We start from the raw sequence: 26,340 nt of genomic DNA on the forward strand, positions 1-26,340 counted from the left end.
TTTTGTATTAACCAGGTTTGACAAAAAGAAACAGATTTTATTCAAGTGCGTTGTCACTAATGAGCAAAAACGATTGAAAGCCAACAGCTTTCAATGTAGCATATCATTTATTGAACATGGTTAGCTGTGCAATAACCTGAATTAATTGTAATTTTCATCGTAAACAGCAAGCGAATCCTATATAGATCCGCGATGTTTGAATATGAAAATGCGCCTTAGGAGGCGCAAAATCGACAATGGCAAGTGACGTTTCCAGTCGTATACGTGCGCAGAAGTTAATTAATGGATTAAACGTGACGAAGGTGGAAGACCGAAAGTTGTGATGTATCGCAACGATAATCAAACTGGTGGTATGTTTGAATAAAAAAAATTGTTGAGTATTAAAGCGTTCATTCGTTTTCATCGAGGTAATATAAGAAACTGATGAATGTAAGTTTGGATTATAGAAGAAAATGGAAATCGTAAACGATAGCAAAATGGATCCTGACGAGTATAAAGGATGCGAGAACGACGATATCGAGAATTCGGATGAAAGTGACAGACCTTCTGGTGAAAGATGGGCACCCGTTGGAGCGAATGATGGTGACAACGATTTTTCTGATGAATATAAATATGTTGACAATATGGAAAAGTATGTGCTTAAGTTTCTATAAGCATAGAATCATTCTAGAAGCAACCTGTTATTTCTATTTTATTGTATTTTCAACAGTTTATCATATGATATGGAAAGGCTAAAGGTACTTGAAGAAGAGCAGGAGATGCTTAATTCATCCCTCATAGCATTGACCACTCATTTTGCTCAGGTATTGAATTCATTGAAGTACATTGGATTTGTAGAAATGAGTTGGTTCAATCTAATTTGTATTGTTTACAGGTTCAGTTTCGTTTAAGGCAAATCGTGGATGCACCTACAAATGAAAAGGAAACATTGCTCAAAGAATTAGAAGAATTTGCTTTCAGAGGAATACCAGATGTTCCAAATAGTTTGTCATTTGATAGTAAATCAATTACACCAACTTCACCAATGTCCTGCAAGCAAAGCGTAAGACATAAAAGACCTATTGTATTTTTGTTTTATTGATTTCTTTTTATCATCATTTTTATTCTATTTTATTTTAATTACTTTTGTTGTTTTTACCTTTGTTATGCATTTAGCTTATGGTAATGCAATTCGCTTTGCTTGTAACATGCAGAAATGCATATAAATCTGTGATATATTTTTATATTTTCTATTTATCTAGTATTAAATATTAATTATGTTGGACAATAAAATATTTTATATCAGTTATTTCTATCGTATATGTTTATTATTCTCATGCCATGGTTTTTAATCCTAATTATACTCCAAAGTATTTTTATGATAACAATCAAAAGAACAAAAGACAATTGAATACTTTGTGTGTACAATTTGGCAGATATCTGGAGTAATTAATGATGTTGATGTTGAATCTAAAATGGCATTACAAAGAACGAAACAAAAAGAATTGATATGTCAACTAAAGTCTCAATTAGAGGATCTAGAAAAGTATGCTTATGAGACTGGTGATGCAGAATTGCCACAAAGTATGATATTAGAGAGACAGAATATTATAATCAGTAAGTTTCTTTGAACTATGTTTTTTCTCTTACAGGATCTAACTTTACAAGTTTCTTTCAGATCACTTGAAAGAGAAGTTAAATTTCAATGTCGACGATCTCTGTAAATTACCGGTTGATGATTTAAAATGGCAAGTAGATTATGCTATAAGTCAGGTAAAGTATTTTATTTTATTAGACATGTTAATAACAAAGTAAATAGAATAAAAATCGTAAAAACTAAACTATGTTTTCAGATTGTTAGTCCTTTGAAAATGAAGGAACAATTAGTATCTCAATTAAAAACACAAATCGCGGATTTAGAGCGTTTTATAAATTACCTTCAAGGGGAAGTTAGCACAGAAACATTGGCCTGTACTTGTGCGTGCCCGGTACATACTAGTGGTTCCGCTACTTCAACTTCGTATGCTAATAAGTCGTTTAAAAGAAAACCAATAGAAGAAGAAAGTAAAACCAGAACTCTCAACACCGTTAAGAAAGTCGTGGTACTATTACACATGTTCCTAGTGTCTCAATTAGGATGCGGTAGTGAACGTGTGCGGAGGAATCTCAAAAAAAATTCAGCCCATAATTGGCGCGATTTAAGAACAAGACTAGACATCGCGGTAGAACATGTTATAGAGACCATTGCAGAAAGCGAACGTCATCTAGAAGATAAAGATCTTAATAATGATGACTATGCCTCGGATTCAGATTCCACGTCACATTATAATACATTAATAACGTCCGCTGTAAGGAAGCATCTAGCAACCTCCATACGTGATTTAATGCAACACGGTTTAATGTCTGATGTGCGTTCCAATAGTGTTGTACCATTCGTGGGGTGTTTCCCCCAAAGAAATCCTTCTACTTCTAATTTCTACTACCATGCATGGGAATTAATACTGGAGTACTATGAAATTAGAAACGGGCATCGATATAATTCTAGTCCAGCACAGAAATTATCTCAGAGTTTTAATCTAGATTTAGCAGGTGGAAGGAATATTTCCTCCAAAGAGGTACTGGTGATGTACTTTGTTTAAACATATAATTTTCTTTGTACCAATCACATTATTTTATAATAATTAAACTTTTTAGAGCTTGTTAACAACCATTGGAAATATTATTGCATCGCATACGCCATACAAAAGAAGCTATGATTCCCATTTTAAAGCATTTATATGTGCATCTCTGAAGTAAGTAAATATTTTTTCAAAGACACATCTTTCTGAGAATTTCAAATATATTTTTGTCATTCTAGTGCTAACAAACTGGTTGTCTGGTTGAAACTCATCTTACAATGTCAGTACCTTGTTGAGCATCATTATGCATCATGGAGTTATGTTGTGAAAACAGGTAATTAAATTAATAAACAATCTGTTATCATAACAAGTTATAATCTTAAACATATATGTATTCCTGTTATAAACAGGTTTCCAAGATGCGTTGCACACGCTTGACCGTCTTACTAGTTACAAATTTGATCTACCAGTTGACCTGGCAGTAAGACAGTTTCAAAATATAAAAGATGCATTTTGATTACAGAGCATGTCAAGGATTACATACATGCGAGTATGCAGGTAGTCATTTTTAGTCGAAAAAACACGAAATATCAAATATTACATCACATAATACGAAACAGTATATTTTAACCTTATAATAGTACGCCATTTTTTATGATTTTAAAAGATTATTTTACGAATAGATATTTTGATCGCATTTTATTAGTAAATAATTGTTGACGACGCAATAAGGTACAATAGTTTTACATCTCAGTATTTTGTTACCAAGTTCTTAGAATTTGAATTTTTTCTATCATTTTATGTGAGACTTAAATAGAGATAAAGTACGTTGCACGTGAAAACTTTAATGGTAATTTTATAATATAGAAATATATTTAAAAAGAGTACAGTACAGGTAATAATACAATGCTGCCTGATGTAACATGGACTGAAGCATATTATCTAGTTATTTTAAAGTACATATATCTTCAAATGTTGCACGTTCTTGGGAAAATAATAAATTTGGAATGCTAGGATCTTTATATACATTATTTCAAGAATAATCTCGTAAAGTTATACCAGAGGTTTATGAGAATTGAAGAACGTGGATTTCACTGTGATTAAAATTAATGAAAGTCGATGAACTTTTTCAAGAAATTCATATTCTTACTAGAAATTAACATTAAAAACCAAAGAAAAAAACCAAAGATTTTCTTTAACATTTTATCAATATATTTGCCTAATTTTCGATCGTAGTATTATTTTACATGTTAAAAGTAATGGATAAATACTTTAATTGCAACATATCATTGAAGCAGTAACTAAATTTAATGACACGTATCAGTGTGTGCATATGTAAATCTACATAGATGTTGTAATATGTTGTAAACAGTTTATCTTTGTTATGTTTTATCAAATTCTATAATTAATTTGTATAATATAAGTATTTGGTTACTCATGATCAGTAACAAAAGTTAAAGAAAATATCTAATTATTCTATTGTATAGCTAATTGAAAAGATTTGTATAAAGAATCACGTTCTTCTATGCTGTTACAAGTATAGATCTTACAAATATTACTTTAAATAACACGGTTCCTGATTTTACCACCGTTAAATAACATTTTGAAAGACATATAGACTTCCGAAAAACACATATTACTGAAAAACATATTATTTTCAGTAGTTCAAAGTTTATTAGATGTATATGCAGATATATACAGTTATGATATCGCCTATATAAGATAATCCTCGTATAAGATAGCATTAAGGATGTCAGATGTATCATAAAATATAAATATCTGCTTTTTATATACATAATAATTTGACATTACTTTATTGAAAGAAAAGCATGCGAAAATATATTTATGGAGCAATGTATCTTGGCTTTTTATTTAACGTCCCGATATTCTAATTTGTCCAGGAGCGAATAAACAAGAACAGATTGTATGAAATTGGTTGTTTATTCCTTGTAAAAGTTGTACATCAGTAAAAGTTTTATAGCAGCTTTTTTCAACATGTTTGTAGTATTTCATTGATAATTCCTCGATATTCGTAGTAAGGTACATAATGTTTTTCTAAACGTTTACAATCTTATCTTTGAAATAAAAGAAATGAACATAAACAGTAATCTGTTGAATTAAATAATTTTCAATTACTTCTTTATTAGGCAAATACTTTATTTATCGTTCAAAGTAGAGTATCGAGGAATCTCTATTTCCTTACAGATTAGATTAGTTTGTTGTACATAAAATTCAGAATAGATTCTACATTGTCAATAAAACATTTGAACCTAACGAATTATATAATACCAGAAATTTCTTGTTTGGTCATAGACAATACGTTTTGTACGCATTATGGCAGTATGATATCACGTACACACTACTTACACAGGATACAAATACACAGATGTTAAGAGCACAAACTTTGTAGAAGTGTTTCCTTTTGCTTTTGCAAATATAAAAGTTGTATATAAAAAGATCTATGGAAGAGCATTTGAATATTGCATTCACACTTCTTGCATGTTAATGCTCAACCAAGAATAGTATACAGAAACTGTAAGCTTATACACTTAGCACAATGTATGCTTATTCATTCCTTTCAAAAATCAACTGAACAGATATTCGTTGGTTACAAATGAATAGGCTTCTCTAGTATCTAGATGTTATTAGAAAAAAATAATAGTAAATTCATTGGAATGTAAATGCAAAAGTAAAAGATAATAGGAGTCATGATGTTACTTGGAACAAAGATTAAATTATATCACAATACTGCATTACAAGAAACAACTGTTGTACAACCAATTAATAATGGGCAAATTTTAAACAGAGCAAATAATAATTTAAATTGAATGTTGCAATAGAAACATTCACTTAAATATCAGCACAGTAATGATTTACTTTCAAACCTTATCTATAACAGTTGCACAGTATACACTCACTTAATGTTTTCTTTTAGCGTAACATTCTTCATAATAGCTTTTAATGATATTCTTCGTACATTAAATAGGCTATATTTTTTGGTACAGCAACGATCTAACATCTAACAATGAAGGACAGTTTACATATAACGTTGCTAAATATAAACTCATTTTTTTTTATAGCCAAATCGTTCACATACTTATATAAATTTAGTATTATCTGTCTTAGGCATTAGCAAAACATTGTTTCTTGCTTTGTATATATATTTATATATATAGGAAAGTTTATCTGTTCTTTGTAACATAATCTTAAGTCTCTTAGAGTATTTTTGTTCAGATCAAAGGAGGAAATATACCAAATATATTTTTTAATACGTACAATTACACATATAAATACAATATGCATACAATTATGATAAGATCAACCAGTATAACTTAATATGCATTTTAATTAAAAAAAAGGCAGTCAAAGATGAAAAGAGTTTTTTATATCAAATTTTACTTCAGTTAAAAATGTACTATCAGTCTTAATATTTTTAATTATAGAAGTAACAACCAACTAAAGTTTCGACACACAAAAGCTTGGAAACCATGTTCTATGAAAAATTTAATCAGATCATTCGAGAAGGAGCAACAGCAATACTGTATTTTCTTTATAAGCATTTTCCTATTCTTCCACAAGTTATAAACAAGCCGATAGTTAATAGCAACACACAAATTATTTGCTTTGCACATTCAGTTTTGGATTCTTATTACTTACATAATAATCATTCTATTATTATATACTACCACTGAAATCTTTGTATCATTATGTTCCATTCTTAGTGTTATATTGTTTGGACTGCCATAAATATGTACTTTGTTTCTTTTTGTGGCAGTTAGTAACACGTTATATTGTAAAATTCGTTGACGGAATGCACAAAATCACAATAGACAGAACATAAATGCAATATTAAAATCCACACATATGCGAAAGATTGCTTTAAAATATTCAGAATATCTTAATCACATATGCGTGTTGTCCATATGTACCAGTCTTCGATTCTTTAGTTTCAATATAGATTTAAATAAATATTAATAAATATAAATTATTAGCAATAGTGGAATCTAAAAGGACATTATCGATAACCACCTCGCGTAACATTTGAATTTGATAATGTAATAATTGTAAACATGATTCAAGAATGACTTAGAACAAAATGGATCTAATAGAATACATATAATATATATACAAGAATTTCGCGTAAACTAAGTAGAAACGTTAAAAAATCTTAATCGCTTTGTTCGATGCATTTATGTATTCATTCTTTTGAACATAATACTTGGCCAATATGTGTCAATATTAAAACGTTTCTCGTAAATATTTCATTCAATAAGGCTACGTAACAAACATAACAAAGGCAGTTATGTATAACATGTAAATATAACTTACTACTTACCTTTACTTCTATGTAAATATCACTTACTTTATAATCGTATGGATAATAGAGTTCTCCATTCATTTTTATCGGATTCAAACGTGGATACGTAATGGTACACTATCCGACTTATTTTCAGCTTCCAGATTGTGCTTTATAGTATCAAGGGTATTATAAATTGTTCTGAATGTAGGTCTGTCTAAAGGTCTTCTGTTCCAACAGAGTTTCATCAGATCGTATATCGGTTGTGGAGTATTCTCAGGACACTGAAGTACATTGCCTTCTTTAATGTATTGTACAACTTCCTCGTGTGTCATTCCGTAATAAGGCTGAAGTGCAAAACTAAATATCTCCCATAAGCACACTGCGAAAGCCCATACATCAGACTCGACTGTATACTTATTGTACAGTATGCTTTCCAGAGGCATCCATCTAACTGGAATAGCATCCTGTTCATCGCCTTTGTAATAATCTTGCAAATAAATCTTTTGCGACAACCCGAAGTCCGCTATCTTCACGATCATTTGATCGTTGATCAAACAATTTCGCGTTGCAAGATCTCGATGAACGAATTTTCGGTCTGACAAATATACCATTCCCGACGCAACTTGTAGCGCAATGTTGATCAAATCCATATGCGATAAACGAGAGTCTGTAAAGTGTTCGTCTCTCTCCAAATTTCGAATGATATAGTTTCCCGGCGAACAAGATCGCAGAAACTCGTTTAAATCACCACGACCCATGTACTCGAAGAGAAGACACATTGGTCGACCCAAAGCGCACACACCCAGTAATTTGACGATATTCGGATGATCGAATTCGGCGAGAAGGCATGCTTCTCGTTCAAAGTCCTTGAGCAAATCTTCTGATGCCTCCTCTTTTAGCATTTTCACTGCAACGTTTGTAAATTCTTCATTCGGTACAAGACCGGGCGCTTTTGCTTGAAATACTCTGCCGAAAGCACCCTGTCCTAAATCTCGTACATAAATGATGTTATTTCGCGGAAATTCGAGCTTCTCTAATTTAGGATTCAACTGTGCACTCGTTTTATGGTATGCATCGTTGCTTGGCAATTTGTCTAAATCAATACTGACATACTAAAAGGATATACAACATGTTAATACTATTCTAATTACTGAAGACTAATAAGCGTAAATAATTATCTAAGACCAGACTCAGCATTATTTTTCTGGATCTTACATACTTTAATTAGGAAATATAATGTAACATTTGTATTGATTTAGCATTTTTAATATACCTGGTTCTCTGTTGGGTTATATCCTTGATGTCTCTTATGAAGTCTGTGACTTAAAATAATTGATAATAAAGTTCCTGTTATAATTACAAATCCTAACGAAGTCAATATCAGTATAAACATTGGAGTAAATAATGTATCCATTGCTAAATCCTTTGAATCTACTTCCAATACTTTACTTGTTACATTATCTGTATTCAAAATAAATAGATATAATAATTATACAATTACCTACATTGGATATTATATTACATACCGCATATAGGAATATCACAATGTTCCCATCGTTTTACAGGATCCATGGTGAAACACCATGGTGTTGGTTCTTCTCCACCTGCATTTCTACAATAATTTTCTCCATAGCGAATTTGAGGGAAGACATCTGGTGGTCTATCGTGATCATGTGGCACTTGTGCATTCCATGGCTGACAATCCAAACCAGATTTTGTTTTATTTACTTTACCCATATAAAATCTACCATTGCCTTTAATACAGTCATCTGAAAAAACAATTATTAAAATCTCTAATACTATCTGGTCTTGATTATTCTCAATGAAACATTTAATTCATGCTTTACATGTAATAAGATCTTCCTTCATATCAGTTAAATGTATGTGAGAACAAGTGGTTTGTCCTTCAACTACTTTTGGCAGTGATTCACATTCTGGTAATGTAAAGTGTCCCCGTGATCTGATATAAATATCTCTTTGTTTGTTGTCTTCTATTATTGCCCAATCATTAAAACAGAACTGATGACGTACTGCCATACAATCTTCATAACATAATGGTAGACCGACCGAATTATTACATCGTGGAAATGCATACATACATAGCATTTTCTATAATAAACAAAATGACCTTTCTTATACTCTGCACTGTCAAATTACACTGCTCCTGGTTATATGAAAATAAAATTAATTACCTCTGCTGCTGAACGACATGGTTCAACAAGTCTCTGTATCAATTCTTCCCACAAATTAGTCGTAATACGCTCATTTAGCCAACCACCAGGATTATCATTAGAATCATTGAACCATACTTTTTCAATATCAGCTAAATACTTTTTGCAAATCTTTCCTCTATATGGTGCACAATAACCCTGTGATTCAGGTTCTGCAAATTCAAAGAATCAATAATATTTCTTGATAAATGTTTTTTCTGTGTGAATTTTGTAAAAATACATACTGGTTTGTGCAGAACTGAAATGCAAAATAATTGCTACTAGAGAAACAATCCAGAACACCATTATTTACATATAATATTTGAAAGAACGTCGAGAAAATGTATCACATGTTTAAAGGGAAATTCCTCTGCATAATAAATACGTCGGCACCAGTGTTTATTTAAATAACGCTAAATCTTATCAAGTCCATGGTACAAATGAAGAATTTGTTATCATGTTGTCATTTTACGCGCTACTTTAACTTTCACGCGTTTATTGGTGTACTCAGTAAATCACTGAATGAATATTGCAATTATCGATTGTAATTTTTTAAACCGTTTTCAATGGGGGCAATACAATAATTTAACAAAAATAAACTCAGTACATTAAGCTACCGCATAGAACACATAATTTGTTGCATAAAAAGATGAATAAACAATCCGAATAGAATCTCTCCACAACATACAATATAATTAGCTATTACAGTTAATTTTCCCCTTTATTTACAACATTAGTGCAATGAATAAATAGTAAATTTTCTCCTTTTGTAACGATACGAGTAACTGCTAATTTAACAGAAATTTAGAACTAGAACAGTGTTTGCATTCGACATCATAATTATGTTTAATATTATAATGTTGCGCATTCCGTCTTCAACTTTTAATATTATAAGTCCTCATTATAAGAGCGATATACTATAATTTTCTTTTGAAAATATAATCACAAATTTATTACTCATGAAAATACAAGAAAAGTAAATTGATTATAGTAAGTTTCGCTTACAATGTTGGTATAACTGCATTCACCATAATGCGCGGGAATGATCTACGATGCATTCAATAAGGAAAGTGTGAAATAGGAAGACAATGCAGGCTTTCTTAAAAACAGGGAAATTAGGTCCTGAAGGGTCTAAAAAACCTTCGACTTCACGCACAAAGGAAAAACGCAGTGCTCCTCCACCGCCATGGGTAGAAAAATAGTAAGATTTCACCAGTGTAACCTCAATTACTGTCTTGAATTTCTGTTAGACACATATAAAAATTTGTTTCATTTTTATAGTCGTCCAAAGACTGTAGAAGATGTCGTTGAACAAGCAGAAGTTGTGGAGGTGTTACGACAATGTTTAAGCGGTAGTGACTTTCCAAATTTATTATTTTATGGACCACCCGGCACTGGCAAAACAAGCACAATACTAGCAGCAGCTAGACAATTGTTTGGTAGCTTGTACAAAGACAGGATATTAGAATTAAATGCTTCTGATGAAAGGGGTATCCAAGTGGTAAGGGATAAGATTAAAACCTTTGCACAACTTACAGCAGGTGGCATGAGGGACGAGTAAGTTTCTTATAGAAATGCTAAAATATTTGTTTGTTAAAAAACAATGATGCGTAGTAAAAGGTCTGAGAGTTATACCAAAGTATGCACATACAGATTGCTCTAGAAACATAGTTGTTATCAGGAGTTATGATTAAGTATTTAAATAACTCTTATTACCAACTGGAAAGCAAAGTGCTTTACAGAGACAGTCAAAGGTATTGTGAAGGTTTAAACTTTTGAGCCTGTATTAGAAGCAAACATTTTCTTTAAGCATCTTGTGTGCTACTTTCATAACTTCTGTGATAAAATGAGAATCTGAGATATATTTGTGTATAGTATATAGGAAAACAGTTTAATAGATATTTTTCTAGTAATGACAGTTTCATTTCAGTGGAAAACGATGTCCACCTTTCAAAATTATTATTTTGGACGAAGCAGATAGCATGACCGCCGCGGCACAAGCAGCTCTCCGTCGCACCATGGAGAAGGAATCTCACAGTACTCGTTTTTGTTTAATTTGTAACTATGTATCAAGAATTATAGAACCGCTCACTTCGCGTTGTACGAAATTCAGATTCAAACCACTGGGAGAGGAAAAAATTATTGAAAGATTGGAATATATATCTAACGAAGAAGGTTTAAAAGCCGGCAAGCCTGTTTTGTTAAAAATCGTCGAAGCCTCGGGTGGAGACATGAGACGAGCCATCACGTGCCTGCAGTCTATAACTAGATTAAAGGGCAAAGACGTTGAAATTACCATTGATGACATTGTGGAAATTATTGGGGTAATAATTCTTAAACACTTTGTGAATAATAATTTTATTATAAAACAAGATAATTACAGATTGTCCCTGATAAGTGGATTGATGAATTAATGGAAGTATGTAAAACGAAGGATTATAGTAAGGCAGAAGCATTTATTGACACGTTTATGTTAGAAGCATATGCCGCGTCACAAGTAAATCTTTTCGATACAATTAAATTATTCATTAAAATTACATATCTTATATTTCAATAACTCTTGCAGGTAATCGAACAGCTTAGCGAGAGGATTATATATTCTAACGAGTTTACAGACAGACAAAAAGCTTTAATCGCGGATAGACTCGGAGTAAGTAGTGAACATCCTTCGCAAAGTACAAAGTAATACAATCTATTTTCCCTTATTTTAGGAGTGTAACTACAGACTGCTAGATGGAGGGAGCGAGTACATACAACTTATAAATCTTTGTTGCGGCATTATAAAGGCATACGAATTAGAATAGACGTTTATCGCAATTAGGTATATAAGGAATTTTTTAAACTTTTTCTATCTCAATAAATATTTATTATGTTTCTACAAGCTGTGATACATATATCTTCCAAAATAAATAGTCGTAACGATGTTACAATTTCACGCTCCCTATAGACGGCTATTTTTCTAGTAATTATTTACTTTCTATAAACTAGGGATTTCTGTTTTTAAACCAAATTACCATAGGATACAACATTGCATTCCTCTGGTAATTTTTTTAGTTTCTACACACTCTGTAATCTATGGTAGCGCTCATGCGCTGTTATAATGACTATATCGCCAAAAGCATATACCCAGCGAGTAGAAAGTCATACGATTTTTAATTCTTATTGATCGCAGTACGTTTCGCTCATACCAGATTTTCCACACTCATTTACTTTACGAATATTTTATAAAAATGAAGTACAGTTTTCTTTATTTTGTGCGATAGTATATACATTTACATCCTTACAGGTTCTCGCTGTTCGTTTATTTTCCCCCAACGTGTATATGACCACGAAAGCAAAAGCAGATTATAGGGAGGTTCCACGTTCGTGGTTAGGAATTTCCCCCTAGGCAGTCGATCTGCGCAAATTGTCAGGCAGTTAGCGCATCTCTCGTTGGACGAAGCATAGGGAAAAGTCGATTTCCGTCTTCTAAACGCACCTCGACTGCGCACTCTGTCGGCGAGTCGGCAACGAGGACGCCACGATTTGAGAGCCACTGCGATCGGCGTGTAGGGGCGTCGTTGCTGCGTGCAATGTGTATCGTGTAGGCGTTGGCGAGGAGGAGACAAGTCGGGGATGTGTCCGTAAAAAAACTTGCGGTTTCTGCGTACTCTGCCGCACGTGCACGCTCGAAATCGTGTTCCGCGAACCACGGATACCCGACAGGATTCAACTACGAGCCCGTATCGGCCGAGAGTGTCGCGCGAACGGGCCCAACAATTACGGCCAGGAAAAAAAAGTGCTCCGTATTCTTTCGTTTCTTACAAAGAGCCACGTATCGCTTGTGTATACCTCGATCTCTTGTCACGAACGCGAGAGAACTCGTTTCGTGCAAGAGAATCGTCGACTCGAGTCGAGGGAGACTCGCGGAAACGACGCTCGTATCAGGATGCCAGGACGTCTTCGAAGGGCCATTGAGACGGTCAGTGTTACTCGCGCGAGTTAATTTCAATTCCATCCGTGAGAGACGAGATACGTGCAGCCTTGAACGACGCACGAATTACTAGCTCGGGAAACAAGCAGGGAGCGAAGCGGAGGAGAGGATAACCGACGGAGAGCGTGTGTACGGGAGATGTTTGGAATCTCGAAAAGAGATCCTGCTGCGGGAGGATTCGACTATCAGCGGCTACGATCGAACGTATTATCGCACGCCGGATTCTTCGGCGTGTGAGACGGCAATCACCGGTTGCGAGGGTTTCTCCGTGTGAACGGGGCTGACCTGACCGTGTGCGTGTTTTTCCCGGCGAGGAAATCTCGCGGCGGCGGTGTCTGCTGGCATGAGATTTTATTGTCGCTCAGTCGGCACGCTTCCGTGGAACTATCAACGTACGATTTTTTGCGCGTGCTTTTTTCCCGTCTCTCGCGGACCAAACTGCTTCACTGGTGACAACGTTCCAGAAAAGTTTCTGCACCTCTGAAATCCCGAATCGCGTGCGTGTGGCGGTGGTGTAGTGGACAAGGGTGGATGACGAATTCGTGAATTCGTCGCCGGTATTAAGTCGTGCGTCAAAGCTTCTTGGAATGTGACGGGTGACTCCCGGCGTGGGAAATATTGTAGTAAAGGTAAGCGTTTTGAACATGGCAACGAGTCGATCCGCTTCTGTGAATCGACTCCGTAACGCGATACGAACTGTCACTGGAACACTCTGTTTAACGGTACTCGTTTCTAACCTGTAAACACGATAGAAATAGCGTTTGGGATTGAACTGGAGGTAAGAATACGCTGGGGATGCTGCCGCTTTAGGGACGGTGCGCCATGCATTTCTGAGGGTGTTGCGAACTCCTGCGTCTAACACTGTAAACAAAGGGTAATACCGAAAATTGTTAAATCACCGACAAAGTTCTATTTCAATGTTTGCGTTATCTTCGCCGAAGACCGCGATATTTGGAATCGTTTTTGATGCGCAATAATCGTGCGATAGCACCGTATGAATCAGCGGTCGATGACAAGTATCTACGCATTCGAAGAACAAGGTAGAATGTCGTCGATTCAAGCGTGATCGATCGATATTGATCAAATTCAATGCAACCTGTAGCGAGCACGAAACAAACTACTGGTTGTATCATTGTTTCGGTCGAACGATCAGCTTTTGAAAAATCTTCGCCCGTGACAGTAGTCTACTGTACGATTGTACGGGCACTTGTTACTCCCTACAATGCTTTTTCTCGAGAGTAGGCGCGGGCTTTGTTTTTGTTTTGAAGCGTACACCCGATGCCGCGCGTCCACACGCCTGCCAACGTAATTCAAAGTGCAGCATTCAGCGACGTGACTTATGGTCCCTTTGAGAATGTATGCCCGGGTTACACCGATGCCACCAAAGCTTGAAACCTGTACGAGAAGTCTTACTCGATTGTGTTAGGAAAGTTTGAGGAACGATAAGGTGGCACAGTCTCGCTATATGGCCCTCCGTACCATGCGTTAGCACGTGTAATATTGCTAGTACCACTGGTTAACACTGCACATCCTAGTCTTTCACGATGATGATCAATAAAATTTTAGAACCGAGATCGAATTTTTATTCTTGTAAAAAGGAATTATCGTGAAAGATGCCTTTTGGTAACGTGAGAAGCGATTTAGCCCGTTGCCCAAGCAGAGGAATGAATTTTTTATGGAAAACAGGATCACACGGCGAGACGCACGGTGATTAACGATGCAAACGGTTTCTCGTCCGCTATGATTGCATTTCCTACGATGTTAAGGTCCGGCGTAATCGAATTACGATCGAATCGTAACGATCAGGTGTTCGAACGCCATGAATTATTAAACACTTCCTAAAGAAATGCGTGAATTTCTGACGCAATTTAATGGGCAAAAGAGTCGACGGAGAGAAAGCATCGTATATTCAAGGATTAGCAGCGTATGCGGGGACTGAAACTACTTGTAGTAAGAAAACTTATAACGAGGGTTTATAAAGCGAGCTTCCCTACGAGGAGAACGCATCTTCCTCAGTCAGTTTATTATTATTAAGATTAACCCATTAAAGATACAGCGAGATAATGCGATTTTTACACATGATATTCTTTGTTCAACATATATTTAAAAAAAGTAAAAGTCAAGCATCATTTAACACCGAAACTAGTGTCTGGTCATTTGACCAAACCGCTCAAGTTTCTCATTATAAGGCACACATTTTGTTACATTCCTTGAAATTAGTTTCCATCAAGGTAAAGAACAAATGTGTGTACTAATTTATGTTTCGTTTATTTATTTTTTAAGTACACATATGTCGGTAGTTAAATTCTTGTCTCTGAACCTGTTCCGCCTGTTTTTTGTAATTAGAAAACCGTGGCACCCCGGTCATATCCGGTCAGATAAGGGCACAGTTATACCCAGGTAGTCAACAGGTATCCAACGAAAATTAATAAGTTTTCTGTTTTGTTCAAGGAAGTTAATTTGTCCCGAAGCAATCTATGATAGTTTCTTGAAAGCGTGTGGTCTAGTCAGAGGTTTCGCTGCTCCTGGATTCACTGGTCACAGTAGCAAAACAGGATAATCTTTCAACAACTATCTGCGACCAGATAGACCACAAACTTGGCAGCTGGGAGTCGCGGATAACCATAATTCCGGTATTCGATCGAGCTTGTTTCCCCTAATCATGCAACAAGTTAAACAGTTGAATAACAAAATTCTCTTCTTTGTAGCTGCGTGTCCGAAACTTTCTGAATTTGGTGTTTTAATTCGGAGCGAAAGGAAGAAAAGCCGAAGTTTCATTGAATCAGGTCTATTTAAGCGGTCCATGGCTGTGACAATACTTCGGAGTGTCCCCTCTTTCTGAATAGATCGTGGCAGATGTAACCATTGAACGTTCAGACCGAAACGATGACCGACCGTGATTGTTCCACGCGGAAATAACGTTGTCCTACTCTCGATTCTCTGTGCGAATAATCGAAGGTCAGTTATTAAATCGATCGCTCGTCGCGTTCTAGATGCCACGATAACGTCTCCGTTACGCTCTTCAGTGATGAAGGATTGTTTGGTCACTCAGGACCCTATCGAAAAAGATACCCTGATTAAATTTCGATTGACTGCAGACCTTGATATTGTACACCGATAGAAAACTACTTTAACCCTTTGCACAAGGTACTTCTACGAGAAGATTCACTCAAGTTCCACTCATAGTACATTTGGAATCTCTTAAGTTCCACTTATAGTACATTTGGATTCACTCAAGTTCCACTCAGAGTAGATTTGGATTCACTCAAGTTCCACTCAGAGTAGATTTGGATTTGCTCAAGTTCCACTCAGAGAAGATTTGGATTCACTCAAGTTCCACTCAGAGTACATTTGGATTTGCTCAAGTTCCACTCAGAGAAGATTTGGATTCACTCAAGTTCCACTCAGAGTACATTTGGATTTGCTCAAGTTCCACATAGAGTAGATTTGGATTCACTCAGGTTCCACTCAGAGTACATTTGGATTTGCTCAAGTTCCACTCAGAGAAGATTTGGATTCACTCAAGTTCCACTCAGAGTACATTTGGATTTGCTCAAGTTCCACTCAGAGTAGATTTGGATTCACTCAAGTTTCACTCAGAGTAGATTTGGATTCACTCAAGTTCCACTCAGAGCAGATTTGGATTCACTCAAGTTTCACTCAGAGTAAATTTGGATTCACTCAAGTTCCACTCAGAGAAGATTTGAAATCTCTCAAGTTCCACTCAGAGAAAATTTGAAATCTCTCAAGTTCCACTCAGAGAAAATTTGAATTCTCTCAAGTTCCACTCAGAGTAGATTTGGATTCACTCAAGTTCCACTCATGGTACGTTTGGAATCACTCAAGTTCCACTCATAGTACATTTGGATTCACTCAAGTTCCACTCATAGTACATTTGGATTCTCTCAAGTTTCACTCATAGTACATTTGGGATTCATACAAGTTTCATTTGTACATGTGGATGAGTCCAAGTTGTACTCATAGAAACTTCTTAGTCAAGTTTGATGAAAAGGTTGTCTGTTAAAAAGGGTACAAGTCTTTGTTAAAGAGGTTTATCACAATCAATTCTACAGACTTAGTTCAAAACTATTTACTTCAAATTGTTGTATTAAATTAAATAGTGAATGTCAAAGGCTTTTAGCTAACATGTCATAAATTCCATTTCTTGATATCTTCATTTCAAGATAGCTACACAAGGTAGCTGCTGCAAGACTTCCTAGTTAAGTTTGCTAAAAAGGTCTGTTAAAAAGGGAACAAGTCTTTGTTAAAGAGGTCCATTATCTTTATCATAATCAACACTACAGACTTAGTTCAAAACTATTTACTTCAAATTATTGTATTAAACTGAATAGTGAATGTCAGAGGCTTTTAGCTAACATGTCACAAATGCCATATCTTAATATCTTCCTTTCAAAGCATGTCAGACTCAGTCATTAATAATGGCAGCTGGCCATTTAATATTAAATTTATGATGAGAGTTTATAGCGTTATTTTCTTCAAACTTGAAGCTTCAATTTGATGCGTCATAAGGTCTTTTATGATAGCTTCATGTCATCAAAGCATGTTAGGTTGCGATTGGTAGATGTAACCTAGATATATTGTATTAAGAATATTAAGAAAAGCTTCTGTTAACAGGTCTGAAACCTTGACAGAAGGTAATTCTGCAAGGTGTCTTTCGAGTGTTTGAGTTTGATCGGAAGGGCTATGAAATCGATACCGGAAGCGGTTGGTAAGGGAGCGACAGGTAATCCTCGGGCAATTCATAACAAAAAGGACACGCCCGACGAGATAAAGTTGGCCGTCCGGTGCCACGAGTTTTCCCAAGGTTTATCTCTTTTATCTCTCGCGGGAACGTTCCCGTATTCGAAACGTTTAATATCTTCCACTTCCTCGATCGATGAGCTGTGCCTTATCTCGCCAGAGAATTACTTCGAACGAAATGTTTGTGTATCGGCGATTAGCGGCTAATGCGATAATTACTGCTTTTATCGATTGCTCAACTGATCGTAATGGAAAGTTATCGCTTTCGAGAACGGAGTATCGACGCATTTTTGGAAGTCTCATCTGAATTTATCGGACATTTTATTTCTTACGAAGTCAGACATTACATGGTTGCGTTTTTGATCGTTCATGATTAAATCTCGATCAAACGTGCCAAGGTAGACGCACATGGTCGCTGTTTGCCCGCTAGTAATGACCGAGTGTATAATTTACGAAAAGACCAGGACGGTAGAGGTACGTTGGCCTGGCCATTCAGCTGAATAAAAACCGGCAGTGGTCCCGCGGGACAGGGAGAGTAGGAAACGAATTCCATAAATTCTTTAAGAGACCCGTTCGAAAGAATGGGACACGATTACCTGGCATCTTCTGTTCACTCCTGGACAATGAGCCTCGTTATTGTTTCAAATCTCTGTGCGTCAATTTACGCTGTTGGTTCTGGCTTGTCTCGGCTACATTTCGAATCAACTAATTTCGGATGAGTTCTCAAACTTCGACGATAAATGAACTTTATAGACAGATGCAATAAATTAGGTGATCTTGTGGCTCATTTGGGATAGTGGTCTGCTGGGGATTTTCTTGGGATGCACTCGTGATGCACTTGAGTTTATACGAATTTAACTCGTGGCATTTGAGTGTTCACTCGAGATTTATTGGTTTATTTAGGGTCTGTTCAAGGTTCAATGTGCTTTGGGAGTTTTATTAGGATCACTCGTGGTGTACTTCAGGTTAACTCGTAGGGCATTTGGGGTTAATGATGTTCACTTGTTGGTGGCTCGTTTAGGCTTAGCGTAAGTTTACTCAGGGTCTATTTAGGGTTTGTCTAGGTTTCGTCGGATTTGGATTGATCCACTCAGTGGCTCCAGTCAGATTCAAGTTCCACTCAGTACATTTGGATTCTTTCAAGTTCCACTCATAGTGCATTTGAATTCAGTCAAGTTCCACTCAGTGTAGATTTGGATTCTCTCAAGTTTGACTCATAGTAGATTTGGATTCACTCAAGTTCCACTCATAGTCCATTTGGGATTCATACAAGTTCCACTCAGAGTAGATCTGGATTCTCTCAAATTCCACTCAGAGTAGATTTGGATTCTCTCAAGTTTGACTCATAGTAGATTTGGATTCACTCAAGTTCCACTCATAGTCCATTTGGGATTCATACAAGTTCCACTCAGAGTAGATTTGGATTCTCTCAAATTCCACTCAGAGTAGATTTGGATTTGCTCAAGTTCCACTCAGAGTAGATTTGGATTCTCTCAAGTTCCAGTCAGAGAAGATTTGGATTCACTCAAGTTCCGCTCAGAGCAAATTTGGATTCACTCAAGTTACACTCATAGTGCATTTGGATTCTCTCAAGTTCCACTCAGAGTCGATTTGGATTCTCTCAAGTTCCACTCACAGAAGACTTGGATTCACTCAAGTTCCACTCAGAGTAGATTTGGATTTGCTCAAGTTCCACTCAGAATAGATTTGGATTTGCTCAAGTTCCACTCATAGTACATTTGGATCCTCTCAAGTTCCACTCATAGTACATTTGAATTCACTCAAGTTCCACTCACAGTACATTTGGGATTCATACAAGTTTCATTTGTACATGTGGATCCAAGTTATACTCATAGTACATTCAGAACTGATATGAGCCTCACTCATGGTACATTTAGAACTGTATTTAGCCCTACTCCTCACAGTACATATGGATTAATCTGAACCCTGTTCATAGTACATTTGGATTGCTCAAAGTTCTACTCATAGTACATTCAGAATTGATGTGAGCCTCACTCATGGTATATTTAGAACTGTATTTAGCCCTACTCCTCACAGTACATTTGGATTGATCTGAGCCCTATTCATAGTACATTTGGGTTGATCAAAGTTCTACTCATAATACATTCAGAATTAATGTGAGCCTCACTCATGGTACATTTAGAACTGGTCTTAGCCCTACTCCTCACAGTACATATGGATTAATCTGAACCCTGTTCATAGTACATTTGGATTGCTCAAAGTTCTACTCATAGTACATTCAGAATTGATGTGAGCCTCACTCATGGTACATTCAGAACTGTTCTTAGCCCCACTCCTCACATTACATTTGGATTGATCTGAGCCCTATTCATAGTACATTTGGGTTGATCAAAGTTCTATTCATAGTACATTCAAGACTTGATGTGAGTCTCACTCATGGTACATTTAGAACTGTATTTAGCCCTACTCCTCACAGTACATATGGATTAATCTGAACTCTGTTCATAGTACATTTGAATTGATCCTAGAGTTGTACTTATAGTACATTCAGAATTGATGTGAGCCTCACTCATGGTACATTTAGAACTGTATTTAGCCCTACTCCTCACAGTACATATGGATTAATCTGAACCCTGTTCATAGTACATTTGAATTGATCCTAGTAGTACTTATAGTACATTGAAACTTGATGTGAGGCCCACTTATGGTACATTCAGAGTTGATCTGAGCTTCACTCACAGTACATTTAAAATTGATCTTAGCCTCACTCACAGTACATTTAAAATTGATCTTAGCCTCACTCACAGTACATTTAAAATTGATCTTAGCCTCACTCACAGTACATTTAAAATTGATCTTAGCCTCACTCACACTACATTTAAAATTGATCTCAGCCTCACACAGTACATTCTGAACTTGTCCACTGTCTAAAGTTTCACCAACACTTGCAACACCAACACAGTCCACTCAGTTCCACCTAGACCTAACCTTCCTCATACTTTATGGTCACTTCCAGTGTCCACTTAAGCTGCAGACTTCCCATCCACCCACATTAAGCAACATTTACAATTATCTTCTTAAGCAAAGGAGAGCAGACTTCTAAGATGTCAAAGCTTCAAAGCTTGCATTCATTTTAGAATTTATAGAGAAGAGATTCGACGTGTTTAAAAGTTTGATGCCGGTGCGTGCAGGCAAGTCGCGTGTCACGGCACGGGCCATGATTTCGAATGCACGAAACGAAGAAGAAGAAGAGGCGGAGGAAGAGGTTGGAAACTTAAATTAGTCGTCTCGAGGCAGCGTAACGCACCGGGCTAATTAGACGCTTCGGATTTACCACGACGACGGAGTCCACGAGTGGTTGAACTACTTTTCGGAGAGGTCGAAAAAAATGGCCGAGTTCCGTTCAGGTTTCTGCTTTTCACGCGAGATCGTTTAACGCATCTTTTCGTCCGGGAATTAAACCGCACTCGATGCTTAAATACTATCGTTTACGACGGTATCTGATCTTTCGACCGTGCGAGGGTATCGATGGTACGTCTTGATAATTGACGAGTGCACGCAGTACGAAATAGAATGGAATAGAAACAGCTTTAATAGCTTCAGCGATAAAAAAGAGAGCCGATAGACGAAACGAGTTTCAATTTTCATCTGTGTTCCACGTATTATTGCAGTGTTTCCGCGTGCATCAAAAGAGGAAAAAAGGGGCAGAAAAACGAGCCTCGCTCGGCAAACCCAGTAATTTCTACATTTTAATCAAGCCCGATAATTCGATCCGCATCGGGAAACGAAGATTCGTCGAGGCCAATTGAACACGTACACGGCGGCAAGGAAAAAGAAATTAATAAACCGTGCGCCGGGAAAGGTAGGAAAAAACATCGGCTGGAAAAATCAGTGCACTCGTTCCCATCTTTTTTTCCCCCGGACCAATTTGAAATGAACGTCCCTTAAAAAACACACACGCAGTTCCAGACGGCTGTTACCCGTGAAATATTTATCACCGCCGGATATCGTAAACTTTTCCCGCGCCCCGTTTTCTCCCTTATCCGCTCGCGCGAAATTCAGACGCGAAAATAACGACGCTCCGTGATAACGAAATAAAAAGCCGCGTTTCATAAATTATCGAACGCCCGGAGAAATTAGCGATTCCGTGGCTTGCTTTGGACACCGGATAAATTCCGTATTCATCGAGCTTGTCGTTCCCGCTGGATTCGAAAGGAGAAAAAAAAAAAACGATGGAAATCAAAGTTTCGAAGAAGTCAAAAGTTTGCTGTCCGGCTGGGAAGTTCCTTTGGAGAACGACGGAATTGTGAAGGAAAATTATTGCGCTATGGAGCGAAGATTTTCTTCGGGATTTTGCGAAAATACCGGGATTTCGAGGAGACTGTTCTGCTGACACTGGTTTAACGCTTTACTGTGTCGCATATATAGTGATATTTCAAGTTTTATATATAACATGTGCGTTATTAAAAATTTGTTCACTTTCCTAGGTTAAAATAGCTGAATTAAATACTTGGAGATGTGGAGAATGGATATATAAGATATTGTGAAAATATTTGGCAAGATTAGTTGATCTTTTGTTCTACAATGACGTGACGCACTCGTGACGCACATGATGTAGTTGAGACGCACCTGTGACGCACACAAAGTAATCGTGACGCATCTGTGACGCACATATAGTACTCGTGACGTACCTGTAAGGATCAAGACGCACTCGTGACGCACCTGTGAGGATCAAGACGCACTCGTGGCGCTCAAGACGCACTCGCGACGCACCTGTGGCGCTCAAGACGCACTCGCGACCAATTCGACGCCCTTTGACGCACCCATGACGCACCCAAGGGACTCTTGACTCACCCATGACGCACATGTAGCACTCGTGACGCACTTGCGAGGATCAAGACGCACTCGTGACGCACCTTCGAGGACCAAGACGCACTTATGACGCACCTGTGGCGCTCAAGACGCACTCACGACCAATTCGACGTCCTTTGACGCACCTATGACGCACCCAACGGATTCGTGACGCACCCATGACGCAAATGTAGTACTCGTGACGCACCTGTGGCGGTCGAGACGCACTCGTGACGCACCTGTGACGGTCGAGACGCACTCATGACGCACCTGTGGCGCTCAAGCCGCATTCATGACCAATTCGACATCCTTTGACGCACCTATGACGCACACAAGATACTTGTGACGCACCTATTACGCATACAAGATACTTGTGACGCACCTATGACGCACACAAGATACTCGCGACGCACTTATGACGCACACAAAATACTCGTGACGCACACATGACACTCGTGACGCACCTATGACGCACACAAAATACTCGTGACGCACCCACGACGCACACAAGACACTCGTGACGCATCTATGACGCACACAAGATACTTGTGACGCACCTGTGAAGATCAAGACGCACTTGTAACGCACATATGACGTATACAACATACTCGTGACGAACCTATGACGCACATGTAGTAATTGTGACGCACCCGTGACGGTCAAAACGCACCCGTGACGCACCTATGACGCTGAACTTCGAAATTAGCATAAGTCCAACCTCTGACACCAGTGATTATTAAAGTTATGGACCTAGGATGTAGGTGCTAGGGTATTTCCCAGAGATGCTAGTTGCGTCTGATGAGTTACAGCTGTGGAATTTTATAACGTCGGACAATCGCGACGGAATGCAAACGTTGCATAATTACGCGATGCCAAGAAGCTGCGTCGTGGTGAAAGTATCGCGATAAGGCGACTCGAAAAAGCGTCGATCGTGAATTTCGCAAGCAAACATTCGCTCCGTGTTGTGTAAACTGTTTTGGTTTCGCAGTGGCGCAAGAGTATTGAAATTTGAAGCGTGAGCAAAATTTCTTGACGGAAAATTTTGAACAGACATCTGTAAATGAACTCGGACAAGCTTCATAAGAGAGTTCTCTAATCCTGAACATCCAATTTGAGCGAGCGCGATCGCTAAAAAAGCCAAAGGGTTAATCAGAGCTCCGGACGAAAATGATCCAGGAATTACGGGACTTAAGAAGCTTTTCGTCAAACATTAAGCGATCCAGATTAAGTTCTGATTAAACTCCAAAGATTCCACGGGTAAAACAAAATTTCTACTAGTGACGATAAATTAGTCGGAGGGAATTTATCGATCATATATTACGCGATAAATCATTCGAGTTAGCGTCACGTCGAATCGAAGAAACGAAGAAAAAGTAAACGAAATAAGGGGAAAAAGTAAGCAGGGCAAATTACTTTCAACGTTCATTCAATTTATCCGGTTCACCGTGCAAAAGGAGAGTAGAGGCTACGGGAAAGAGCAATCGGTGCCCCGATCTAGATCGATCGGTACCGATCGAACCATTTCACGCGTCCAAGATAAAATACCAGCGAAAATCTACGCCTGTCAATCCCATTCGAATTCATTAAATACTTTCTGCGATATTTATGGCATCTTGCGTCTAATATTCGGGGACAGCAAAAAGGAAATTATTCTTTAGGCACGACAGAGCTTTTCAAAGACTCTTCATGTTTTCAAACTCTTATGGGACACTCAGTAATTTCATTCTTCAGATCGTAATGCATCAGAGTTAGAAAGTTCAGATATTGCAAATTCATAAAGTCCCAACTTCTCAAGATCCAAAACCAGTGCCGCCATTCTTGAGAAACCCTGTACCGTTCCCCTCCTCTAATCTCGAAAGGAAAAGAACAGTAATCTGATTCACCGTTATCTATTGAAATTGTAGACTGCTAACCTGGAAAATCAGCTTTTCCCTGTTTCCCAGAGACCCAGTTTTATTAGATCGCGGAGTCCCCAGAGTGTGAGACAAAGTGCAAACTTATTTTCCTCTGCGGTCGGGATTCTTATCGCAATATATACACAGGTCCATAAACTTGCTTCGGGGATATGGAAAATGGGAAAAATTCAGAAGATATCTTTATTCGATCGGTGATATAGGACCGTGTAAAATTATGGTTCAATAATTTTATTTACGGCACGAATTATTTTTTATCAATATTCGTATGGGTTGCCAGTCTGGGTAGTTTCTATTGTACGCGGTTTTCTTTTCACGCATCAATGACTTTCGATACGAATTATTGGATTCTGTTGTCGAAAAAGCATTTCGCTTGGCATTCTTCCAATTTACAATCATTCCGAGATAGGCTGCCTGCGAAAGGTACTTTCGCATAAGGGTATTTGCATTCCGTAAACGATTCTCGGTACATAACTCAAAATTTTGAACACCTACTTTCAATTATATAATTGTAGAACCTCAAATTCTTATAGTTATACAATTTCCTAAGTAACAAACTGCTAAAGTCTGGAGGCAGTGGAGGAACTTCAAGGAACCAAGGACCCAAACTTAAAAAATGAGGTAGTCTGACAATTTCAAGGTTCCTAAGTCTCAAATGTGCTCACTCTCAGGGAATCTCAATGACATACTCCACGTAGTCATGCAGTCGTTCAAGCATCAGAGTGCAGGAACTCTAAGGACCCAAAGATTCAAACTTAAAAAATTCAGACGTCCACAACGTCAAGGTTCCTAAGGTCCAAGTGTGTTCATACTAATGGAACCTCGGTCACATACTCCACATAGTCATGCAGTCCTTCAAGCATCAGAGTGCAGGAACTCTAAGGACCCAGAGATTCAAACTTAAAAAATTCAGACGTCCACAACTTCAAGGTTCCTAAGGTCCAAGTGTGTTCATACTAATGGAACCTCGATCACATACTCCACATAGTCATACAGTCCTTCAAGTATCAGAGTGCAGGAACTCTGAGGACCCAGAGATTCAAACTTAAAAAATTCAGACGTCCACAACTTCAAGGTTCCTAAGGTCCAAGTGTGTTCATACTAATGGAACCTCGGTCACATACTCCACAGAGTCATGCAGTCGTTCAAGCATCAGAGTCCAGGAACTCTAAGGACCCAGAGATTCAAACTTAAAAAATTCAGACGTCGACAACTTCAAGGTTCCTAAGTCCCTATTCTAAGGTTCCTAAGACCCAAGTGTGCTACCAGAGTCCAGAAACTCCAAGAACCCAAAAGTCCAAACTAAAAATATTCAGAAGTCCCACAATTCCATGGATTCTAACTCCCAAGTGTGCTCACCCTGACCCAATCACATACCCCACATACCATTATTAAAAATAATAGTCCTTAGCTTCTTAACATCGCAGCCTTAAGTCACCAAAGTGCCATGACAAAGTCCCCTGCCCTAAGTCCCAAGTCCTAAATCTGCAAGTCTCCACATAAAAAAAGAAGCCATCAAAATCCGTCATTCATCGACACAAAAACATCGAGTAATACTCCGCCTGAAAAAGGTCCGAAAAACCGAAACGGAAGCTCGGTGGTCGCGTGATCACGAGACATGCGCGTTGTACGCGAGTAAACACAGAGAAACGCGTACTAACCTCTCTCTCGTACTATCGTACGCACGTATACGCGTCCAGGCTCTCCCACCAGCCGGCCATTCATTCAAACACGCGTCGCGTCGGCCTTATAT

General features: G+C 37.6%; 4 protein-coding genes across 23 annotated transcripts in view; 3 read left to right on the forward strand and 1 right to left on the reverse strand.

Annotated features, from left to right (window-relative positions):
• The first annotated feature begins 194 nt into the window (after nucleotides 1–194).
• LOC100880688 (RUN domain-containing protein 1) lies at nucleotides 195–4,455 on the forward strand. Of its 3 annotated transcripts, none has more exons than XM_003705688.3 (10): nucleotides 195–350; nucleotides 447–631; nucleotides 710–803; nucleotides 875–1,042; nucleotides 1,416–1,596; nucleotides 1,658–1,752; nucleotides 1,833–2,594; nucleotides 2,674–2,771; nucleotides 2,837–2,931; nucleotides 3,008–4,455. In XM_003705688.3, the coding sequence occupies exons 2-10, from the start codon at nucleotides 453–455 to the stop codon at nucleotides 3,112–3,114; spliced, it is 1,779 nt and encodes a 592-aa protein (XP_003705736.2). In that variant the 5' UTR covers nucleotides 195–350; nucleotides 447–452; the 3' UTR covers nucleotides 3,115–4,455. The 3 variants fall into 3 exon arrangements, with proteins under 3 accessions (XP_003705736.2, XP_012146389.1, XP_012146390.1); XM_012290999.2 differs by having other exon boundaries at nucleotides 219–372; XM_012291000.2 differs by having other exon boundaries at nucleotides 228–350; nucleotides 435–631.
• Nucleotides 4,456–4,519: 64 nt separating this feature from the next.
• On the reverse strand, nucleotides 4,520–9,889 carry Nrk (Neurospecific receptor kinase). Its single transcript, XM_003705687.3, has 6 exons — nucleotides 9,353–9,889; nucleotides 9,090–9,280; nucleotides 8,745–9,006; nucleotides 8,424–8,666; nucleotides 8,171–8,358; nucleotides 4,520–8,009 (listed from the first exon to the last, which is right to left on the reverse strand). The coding sequence occupies exons 1-6, from the start codon at nucleotides 9,411–9,413 to the stop codon at nucleotides 7,008–7,010; spliced, it is 1,947 nt and encodes a 648-aa protein (XP_003705735.1). The 5' UTR covers nucleotides 9,414–9,889; the 3' UTR covers nucleotides 4,520–7,007.
• Nucleotides 9,890–10,117: 228 nt separating this feature from the next.
• On the forward strand, nucleotides 10,118–11,988 carry LOC100883005 (replication factor C subunit 4). The gene is made up of 6 exons (XM_003705709.3): nucleotides 10,118–10,308; nucleotides 10,389–10,664; nucleotides 11,038–11,431; nucleotides 11,491–11,604; nucleotides 11,674–11,757; nucleotides 11,819–11,988. The coding sequence occupies exons 1-6, from the start codon at nucleotides 10,196–10,198 to the stop codon at nucleotides 11,909–11,911; spliced, it is 1,074 nt and encodes a 357-aa protein (XP_003705757.2). The 5' UTR covers nucleotides 10,118–10,195; the 3' UTR covers nucleotides 11,912–11,988.
• Nucleotides 11,989–12,416: 428 nt separating this feature from the next.
• The window catches only part of p120ctn (adherens junction protein p120), a 46,421-nt gene continuing 32,497 nt past the window's right edge, over nucleotides 12,417–26,340 (forward strand). For 9 of the 18 annotated variants that reach the window (XM_076536984.1, XM_076536983.1, XM_012290983.2 and 6 more), the window contains exon 1: nucleotides 12,417–13,709. The gene's annotated coding sequence lies outside the window, so the exon portion shown is untranslated. Of the gene's footprint in view, nucleotides 13,710–15,810; nucleotides 16,039–26,340 lie in introns of those variants that run through there. The other 9 variants (XM_012290994.2, XM_076536987.1, XM_012290995.2 and 6 more) reach the window with 6 other exon arrangements.

The sequence above is a fragment of the Megachile rotundata genome, chromosome 11, assembly GCF_050947335.1.
Source record: "Megachile rotundata isolate GNS110a chromosome 11, iyMegRotu1, whole genome shotgun sequence".
NCBI classification, from domain to species: Eukaryota; Metazoa; Arthropoda; class Insecta; order Hymenoptera; family Megachilidae; genus Megachile; species Megachile rotundata.